The sequence below is a fragment of the Mirounga leonina genome, unplaced genomic scaffold, assembly GCF_011800145.1.
Source record: "Mirounga leonina isolate KUSES-001 unplaced genomic scaffold, KU_Mleo_1.0 Mir_166, whole genome shotgun sequence".
Lineage (NCBI taxonomy): Eukaryota > Metazoa > Chordata > Mammalia > Carnivora > Phocidae > Mirounga > Mirounga leonina.
Window position 1 is genome coordinate 34,538,866 of NW_023270418.1, and position 9,153 is coordinate 34,548,018.

The following is a 9,153-nucleotide window of genomic DNA, read 5'->3' on the forward strand; positions in this document are numbered from 1 at the left end:
AGGAGAGCATTAAAGTCTTGACAAAACATTCGGAGCATTTCTGGTAGCGAGCTAAGGTCATTTTGTATAAACTCTAAAAAGTCATTCATTAAAATTAAATGTTTGCCATCACCTCAGGACTTTTTTTAAACATCACTGACCCTGCCTCTTCCATCTTGGCTGCAGCGACAGGGGTTACATTTGTAAAATATATAAAGAAAAATATAAGGTTACTTGGTGACCATATAGCGCACTCTAACAGCTGTCTGCAAATATTTTCACCATGATTATCCTTACTAAAAGTAAATCACGGGGTAAAGATAGCTCAAACGTGACAAGGTTTCAATGGGATGCACCGAGGCTATCTGCAATCCTCTTTGGCTACATATGGAAAAAGAGCCACTTGGGATGGCCAACGCCTGCGCCCGGTCTGAGCGTTCTGCAGATTTCGCCAGATGAGTGGGTTAAGGGCTTTCGAGGTAGATGTTAAATCCACTTCATCAGGGAATGCAATGGAGAGAAGCAGCACCTTCCTCCATGCAAACACTGCATTTAGTGTTTTTGCACAACGATAAGGACATTTCACCTAAAACGAACAGCTACTTCTAGCCCAAATCTTCCCCAAGCACAGGGAAGCACATTTAAAAAAAAAAAAATCTAAAAGAAAATAAAAATAAAAATAAATTAAAAAAATCTATATTCTATTACTTATCAGAAGTACCAGCTATCACATATTGTATTTTATCACTAGGGTTTTGGTTGTGGTCGCAAATACACCCATCTGTCCATTGCAAGCCTTCCAGCGGGATATCGGTTCCTTTCTGTCGGATTTACAAAATTGCTTTGCTTTTGCCTCTGCCCCAGTGGCCACAGAGAAACACGGGCTGCGGCTGATCCAAAAAAGGAAAACAGGAGTTTATAAAGTTGTCTAAGAGTCTCCCCCATCGGGGAGATGGAGGAAGATTGACTACAGAAAAGTTCAAAGGTCAGTCTTGGCAGATCTAAAAACAGAGGGGCAGCGATGCGCTCCCACAGTGCATTTTCTGCACCCGAAGTAAGGCGATCTGTCCCGATGAATAGCAACAGGGCACAAAGGAGCGGGGCGCCGGAGGATGCTAGGAGCAGAGCCAGGGCTGGGAGGGTCCTTAGCGGTCTCCAGAGCCCCGGGAAGGCCTCTCCAGACACGGGGATGGATGCTCACCACTGCAGTGCAGGGCACCATGCAAAGCAGGGTTGAGACTCGAGTCTGACGTCACCGTTTTTAAACACACAGTAGCAGCACACTTGTGACAACTTTCTGACAAGTTAAATAAATCCAGCGGAAAGGTCTTCACCGTCTTACCGGAAAACTCAGGGTTGGGGTTTTTTGGTTTTGGTTTTGGTTTGTTTGTGGTTTTTTTGTCTTCTTTTTCCCCCCAGAACAATACAAAACACACCCACAGAACCATAAATAATTTGGTGGCGATATATACACATTTAAATAATTAATTTAAATATCTTACACCTACTCTTGCATTAGATCGTCCATCTGAAGAAAGTCTCCTGAGCATCCGGAAACTGGGGCAGGATGCCGGGAGTCACAGCCTGGGGAGAAAGTGGGTGACCTTCATGGTGGGGGACACTCGGCTCCCCTTCTTGGTCTTGCCGTTCTTGCTCAGGGCAATGAACATGCCCGGGTATCTGTAGCACTCGTAGGCATTGTAGTTGTTGGGGAGGAGGATCTCTTTGAACTTGCACTCCTCTGTAAAGAAGGGCTGGGAGGGAGAAGGGACAGGGTCAGGTGGGGCCACCTCCTGGCCAAGGGACCCTGAGGGCCACTTGTCAGGGGCTCCTTTCTGACCCAGCCCTGCTCTGACGGAGATGTCTCTCCTGGGAAGTTGGGGTGCCAAGACCCCCACAGGGTGAGAAGACCTAGGTGGCCAGCCCCCCGCAGCTGGTGCTCCAGCCACCTGCCTGGCACCTGACGGCCAGAGAATCTCATCTGCACTGCGACCACCCTATAGACTGCCGTCGTGCCTGCCGGAACCCACCAGAGAGAGGCTACAGGGCAGGGCTGCCAACGGCACTCTTTATGGACTAGAAGGTGTGGCTCAGGGATGGCAGAAACTTCATTGTTCCTGTCCTGGCTCTCTGCCCCTTGTTTGGACAGGCCCAGGGTCACCAGCGAGGCCTCGGGGTACTTGTGTACTGGGGGAGGCGGTGCCAGTCCTGTGACCCACCACAGTCTCAGGATCCAGGCATAGGCCGTCCTGGAAGGGCCGCGGTCCTGCCCGTGCTGCCCCAGCCTGGGGCTCTCCCGGCCCGGGAGGTACTCACCGAGCCATACAGCTTGCCCTTGCTGCTCATGGCCACGAAGAACCGGCTGGCCACGCCGAAGATGCTCACCACGCCCCGCTCCACCGGTGAGAGCTCCAGCAGGCCTGGGGGCGGGGCGCGGGTCACTCCGGGGCAGGGGACCCTGGCCCGCCCCACCCGTCCCGGATCCCCTCCTCGGCCTGCGAACCACCGGGGCCCCGGTTTCTGGGGTGGGGGTGGATGTAACGCGGCCCGGATCCCAGCGTGCGCGGGCGCGGAGTCGCTAGCCTCCCGTCCGGGCCCCGCGGCGGCCGCGCCCAGTCCCGGTCGGTAGGAGCCGGGCGGCCCCGCGGGCCTGCGAGCCCGGCCCGACCTGGACGCGCTTCCCGGGACCCCCCGCGGGTGCCGGCTGGCTGCGCCCTTCGCCTTGTGCCCGCGGGCGCGGGCGCTGGAATTCCGCGCCCAGAGCCCGGGCTTCCGAAGGCGGGGAGGCGGGGCCGGCTCGCCCGGGTGCGCAAAGGCCGTGCCCGCGGCGACTCCCGGGGCCGAGAGCGTTGTGTCCCCGCGCTGGAGGGCCCCGACCCCGAGTCCGTCCCGGTTCCCGCGGCCGCCAGCAGGTGCTAGCCGGGACCCTGAGTGCGGGTCGGCAGGGGCGGCCGCTGCCCGGGGCCCCCGACCCGTCGCGCCGGCCCGCGCCACTCACTGTCGCCCGTGTCCGCGTGCACGCCGCCGATGCGGCCGTCGGGGAGCACCTGGAGGTGGAAGCCGATGCCCACGTTGCAGTAGAGCCGCCGCAGCCGCTTGATGCCCAGGAGGTAGTCGCCCGCGCCGCCCTGGACGGCCGCCTCCTTGGGCTGCGCGGCCACCGGCAGGCGCGCCAGCGAGCGCGCCACCAGGCTCTCCCAGCGGCGCTCCAGCTCGGCCCCCAGCGTGCCGTTGGGTGCGGCGGGTGCGGCGGCGCCCCCTCGGCCGGCCCAGGGCGCCAGCACCGCCAGCAGGAGCGCCGGGAGCAGCGCCGCCGCGGCCGCCCCGGGCCCCGCCATCCCCGCCCTCGGGCCGTGCGCCCGGGAAGCCGCGGGGCCGAGCTGCGCCTGTGGCGGCCCGCGGGAGCGCACGGCCGGGAGCCGGGCAGGGGCTGCGCGGCCGATGGAGGAGCGGGAGGCGAGGGACGGGGCCCCCAGGCGCCGGCAACTACCCGGGCTGCATGGAGCGGCGCGCGGCAGGGCAGGACGCACGGCCCGGGCTGGGACCCTGCGGAGCGGTGCGCGCCTCCCTGCGCGCTGGGCCGGCAGCGACCGAGCCGCTATATATAGCCGGGCGCCCCCTCCTACTCCCGCGGGGGGCCGTTCGCGTTCGCCTGGGCGCCCGGGGCGCTGTGGCGCTCGCGGCTGGTCGCAGGCCGCCTGCCAATCAGAGCTGGGGGAGGGGTGGCGGCCGGGACGAGCGCCTCTAGTGCCACCTGGAGGGTCCCCGGCCCCCACCCCTGGGTTCGCCGGCTCACCGACCTGTTGGTCCCGCCCCTCGAGTGTCCTCCACTCCTGCCTTCCAGCCAAAGTTTTGCCTCCTGCACTTCGCCCCTGTCTGTCCCTTTCTCCGCCTCTGCCTGAGCAGCCCGAGTGCCGCCCTAACCAGGCACCCTCGGTTCCCAGCAGCCACTCCTAGCGCCTGGCCTCTCAGGGACTCCCGGGAACCTGGTTCCTTTGCTGGGACCATGCAGACCCGCCTGGCTTTTGGGGGTAGGGTAGGGCAATCAGCAACATGAGCACCTGCCGGGGAAGGAAGAACCCAGCGCCAGAGGCTGGGAGGACTCAGTCCCCCCCGACTCTGGTTTGGCCCCCTGCACACTGGGGGGATGCAGAGATGGAGTTCTGTAAGCCAGCTAGAGGCATCGCCTGAGCAGGGTGCTTCCAGTGGGCGCTGCTAAGGGAATGCAGGGGGTGAGGCGTGGGGGTGCACCCAGGAGAGGCCACAGCCCTGCACCTTCTATACACATCCTCCTCCAGGAAAGGACAGGTGGCAGGGCTCAGGGCCATGCAGGATATTCACGGCCCCCTCCCCGCTGATTCGCAGGAGGAAGAGTCAAGGGCCATAGCTGGAGCCCCCTACCTGGTGGGGACCCAGGCCAATTCTCTGGAGCACTCCACCCTTGACATCTGCTGTCACCACTCCCCACTGTGCCCATTATAGCCTGATGGGGGCGGGACTCACCGGAGGCCCAGCTAGGTGCTGGCTCACCTAGGTGTGAAAATCCCTGTTTTCTGGGGTAGCTGAGGAGCCTTGCTGGAACACAGGTCCTGCCCAGCCACAGCTGCCGGGGGGCCTGGAGCCCACCCCAAGCCCTGCTGCCCCCGGCACTTGTGACCAGAGCCATCCCCAGGCCATTTCGGCCTCTCCCACCTCTTACCCCATTCCTTGCCCTTGGACCCAACCTCTGAACCCTGCTAGGGCTCATTCACCCCAGGAGAGGGGACCTGGGAGATTTGAGGTCTCTTGTCCTGAAGCCCAGAGAGGGGGGCCTTGGCAGGATGAGAACCGGGTCTGCAGCCTCTTCCATGAGGCTCTTTGCTCCCCTCCAGGCCTGCAGCCTACCGGAGCAGTGCCCACCCAGGCCAGGGCCTTTCTGGACTGTCGGCTCAGAGCTGCTGTGGGGACCCCGGACCCCCCAGATGAGACTTCGGATCTAGGGCCAAGAAGATAATTCTGGCCAGGGCACACATGCAGGGGACCGAGAGACAAGTCCCAAGTCTTTTCCGTCTCTGGGCCCCCGACTCCCCTTTCCGTCTCTGGGCCCAGGTGGTGGCCCCTCCTGATGTCTTCACAGGGTGTCGTCCCTCTCTTCCCAGGACCCCGTCAGGGAGCTCCCTTCCTGTGTCTCCTATTTGCTGGCAAGTTCAGTGAAGGAATTTAGGAGCTGGTTCACCTGGTTCATCTCCCAGAACCCCTGGCCCACTGCACACAGTAGGTGCTCTTGGTGACTTTCCCTCGGAGGGACTGACAGCCAGCAGAGGTGTCAGGAGCTGGGAGCTCACTGGGGGTCCCTGAGCCTATCCTTACCCGTGCAGGCCTCCTCAAGTGTCCAGTGGAGCCGGCCAAAGCACAGTGAGGATCAGTCAGCCATCAGGTGAGGGGTATGGCAGGAACCCCTCTGGGTGGCCTCTCATCACCCCCCATCTCCCGCAGGCTCCCCTTTGGCCACACTGGCCTTCCTCCCCATCTCTCCAACCTCCTCGCTGGAGGACTCTGCCTCCGATTTTTCCGTCACTTGGGGAGAACTTCGGAGTGCCCCTCTCCCACCAAGGCAGTCCTCTGGGGGAAGCTGCTTCCTGGCCCTCAGGAGTCTCCATCAGCTTGCTGTCACCTCTGAGGAGCAAACTCAGGTGTGTCTTATTCCCAGCTGTGCCCACCCCCGCCCCCCCCGCCTTTAATAGTGCCCGGCACGCAGTAGGTGCTCAGGAGGTGTTGTGTGTGAATGGCAGCCTGGCTCCAGGCAGCTTGGCAGCCCCTCGGCCCACAGACCCTCCCATTCAAAGTGGCAGCACCCAACCCCTTGCTACACCTGGGCGCTAGGGAGATGTCGGGATCGAGTTGCCGGCGCCCCCACGGGAAGCTCCACGCTGGATTTTTTCCCTTTGATTTGACGAAGGTGACTAATGTTTCCAGATCCAGCCCCGCTAAGGACTTGAAACAGGCCCTGCTCACACCCCCAGGGACCCCCATTTACCAAGAACCTGGGGTCCCAGGAAGCGTGTCATGCCCTGTAGATGGTCTGGCTCTCAGCCTCCTGCTTCAGGGTTGAATCCAGGCTCCATCCCTGGCACGTTGGCCATTGCCCTTCTGATCGTGCTTAGTGTCTCCATCTGTAGAATGGGCACAACAGCAACTCCCGGGCTGGACAGTCGGGCTGGACGTCAGCCTTAACAGGACCGTCGATGCTTTGGCAGCAAGACCTGTGGAGGTTTGGACAGGGCCTGGCTCACAGTAACCGGTCAGAATTTACGTGTCTTTATCCTCTGGGTGGGACTCACCTTGCATCATCACCAGGGACTGGAGGGACGGAACCAAGGGTCCATGCCGAGCCCTCCTAACGGTGACTTTCTCTAACCTACAGAAACCCCACAATGTCGTATCTTCACAAGGGTCTGGTCTTTTTTTTTTTTTTTTTTCATTTGTTATCCTTGGGAATTTTGTTTTTGTTTTTGTTTTTTTAAGATTTTATTTATTTGCGAGAGAGAGAGAATGAGAGACAGAGAGCATGAGAGGGAGGAGGGTCAGAGGGAGAAGCAGACTCCCTGCTGAGCAGGGAGCCCGATGCAGGACTCGATCCCGGGACTCCAGGATCATGACCTGAGCCGAAGGCAGTCGCCCAACCAACTGAGCCACCCAGGTGCCCCAATCCTTGGGAATTTTTTAATTATTGTTATTATGTAATGTCTTATTCCAGGAGTGACAGGGCTTCTCAGAACTACCCGCTCAGCTATTAAGAGCTCACTTGGCGGGCGCCTGGGTGGCTCAGTTGGTTAAGCGACTGCCTTCGGCTCAGGTCATGATCCTGGAGTCCCAGGATCGAGTCCCGCGTCGGGCTCCCTGCTCAGCAGGGAGTCTGCCTCTCTCTCTGATCCTCCCCCCTCTCATGCTCTCTATCTCATTCTCTCTCTCTCAAATAAATAAATAAAATCTTAAAAAAAAAAAAGAGCTCACTTGGCTTAATACTACTCCTAATAAAGAAGAGCTGTATATAAATTCAGTCCCCATCCTGAGGCAGGACACGGGCACAGCCCAGGCAGGGCTCTGGGGCTGGGGGAGCTTTGTTTTCTCTGCCTGGCCTCCTTCCCTCCACACGGCCCTCACAGTAGTCTCTCTGCAAACATCAAGGAGAAGGGTAAGGCCATCGGTATAGACGTGTCTACACCGAGTCAAAACACCCCAAGAAATGGGTGACACTTGCTTTCTTTCAGACATCCAAAGACAGGGGAGATCCAGCCCATTTCTTGTAGCTTTTTTTTTTTTTTTATTGTGGTAAAATACACATAACATGAAATTTTCCATCTTGATCATTTTTAGGTGCACAGCTCAGGGGCATTAGTCACCTTTATGTTGTTGGGCATCCAGCATTCCCATCCATCTCTGGAACTCTGTCCTCTTCCCAAACTGAAGAAACCCTGCCCCCATAAACACTAACCCCTTCCATGCCCCTCCCCGTCCCTTACTCTGTCCCTACTAAACACCAACCACCGTTCTCCTTTCTGTCTCGATGAATCTGATGACTCTAGGGACCTCATGGGATTGGAATCATATGGGGCTTGGCTTTCGTGACTGGCATCTTTCACTAAGCCCAGTGTCCTCAGGGTTCATCCATGTGGTGGTATTAGGTGTCAGAACATCCTTTCTTTTCAAAGCCGAATATATTCTGATGGACCACGTCTTATTTATCCGTTCATTCCCAGACACTCGGGTTGTTTGCACCCCTTGGCTGTTGTGAACGGTGCTTTTACCAGCATAGGAAAAAAAGTGGTCTTTAAGTATCTGCTTTCATTTCTTTTGGGAATACTCCCAGAATGGAACTTGCTGGATCATATGGGAATGCTATGTGTAATTTTTTGAGGAACAACGGAACTATTCCTCACAACTTTTTTTTTAAGTCACCTGATCACAGGGCATCAAAGAGACAGGACAGCAGGTCACATCTTGTCTCACAGGGGTGTCTTGGGTGGACAGAAACTCACCCAGAGGTGGCTGCGTGCCTACTAGATTTTCCTCTCCCTTGTTATTCTCCTGGCTTCTCTTTTATGTGGAAACTGACTCAGCTCGGGCAGAATGACAGGTGCAGGGACAGTTCTTACAACTACAAATCAATAAAGCAGTCCACCTTGGGGATGCACAGGTTGGCACATCTCTGTACATATTAGATACTCAAGCCTGGGAGCATCAGAGAACCATGCCTCTGTTTCCCTATCTGTAAACTGAGGAATCAGAGTTCTCATGCCTGACAGCTTTTGGGGGATTGATTGATTGATTGATTGATTTTTAAAAGATTTTATTTATTTATTTGACAGAGAGAGACACAGCGAGAGAGGGAACACAAGCAGGCGGAGTGGGAGAGGGAGAAGCAGGCTTCCCGCTGAGCAGGGAGCCGGATGTGGGACTCGATCCCAGCACCCTGGGATCAGGACCTGAGCTGAAGGCAGACACTTAACGACTGAGCCACCCAGGCGCCCCAGCCTCTGGGGGATTTAAATGAGAGGATGCATGTTAGCACTTAGACCAGGCAGGCCACACGCCCTAGCAATGCACATAGCCGTGGTTGACTGGCGGGCATTGCCACCCCTACCCAGGGGCCCGGCACGTGTCCTGATTGCCCTCCCACACCAGGTAAATGTGGGCACTTTGCTCGCCTCTCAGTGCCCAGGTTCTACCTTCACACAGTTGTGGAGAGAATGAGGATTAGATGCATAACCAGACCTTGAACCCCCAGTACCTCTCCAGAATGTGGCCAGGACATTTACTGGGTGCTGTCGGGAGCCAGGCTGGACCAGGCTTGGTGTGTCTGCTCCCCCGTCTCTCCTCCTGCGACAGGGAAGCTGGGCTGTGCTCATCATCATTATCACTTAGCAGCTCATGCAAGGTCATGGAGCTTACAGATGGCAGAGCCAGGACTCAAGCCCTTTGGCCATTGGACCAAAGCCCAAGCTCCCAGCCACGCTGCCCCCTGCCTCAGTTTCCCCTGTTGTGAAACGGAGCTCATGGTCCCAACCTTGTCTGTCACACTCGGATGTTAGGGATCGAACCCTGTAGGTGAAAATCTTTTGTGAGCTCCAGGGTGGGGATCAAGCTCCAGGAGCTGATATTACAGCCCTAGTAGCTTTCCACTTGGAAAATCAT

General features: G+C 57.7%; 1 protein-coding gene across 1 annotated transcript; it reads right to left on the reverse strand.

The window, feature by feature from the left end:
* Positions 1-1,556: 1,556 nt before the first annotated feature.
* On the reverse strand, positions 1,557-3,317 carry FGF4 (fibroblast growth factor 4). Its single transcript, XM_035012399.1, has 3 exons — positions 2,978-3,317; positions 2,296-2,399; positions 1,557-1,733 (listed from the first exon to the last, which is right to left on the reverse strand). The coding sequence occupies exons 1-3, from the start codon at positions 3,315-3,317 to the stop codon at positions 1,557-1,559; spliced, it is 621 nt and encodes a 206-aa protein (XP_034868290.1).
* Positions 3,318-9,153: the final 5,836 nt, after the last annotated feature.

Bases quoted from the DNA above. Each gene is read 5' to 3' on its own strand.
- FGF4 (XM_035012399.1), bottom strand. From the start codon at position 3,317: ATGGCGGGGCCCGGGGCGGCCGCGGCGGCGCTGCTCCCGGCGCTCCTG. The intron at 2,400-2,977 runs GTGAGTGGCGCG...CCCCGCCCCCAG, and splicing joins GCACGCGGACACGGGCGACA to GCCTGCTGGAGCTCTCACCG. The intron at 1,734-2,295 runs GTGAGTACCTCC...TCTCCCTCCCAG, and splicing joins AGGGCAAGCTGTATGGCTCG to CCCTTCTTTACAGAGGAGTG.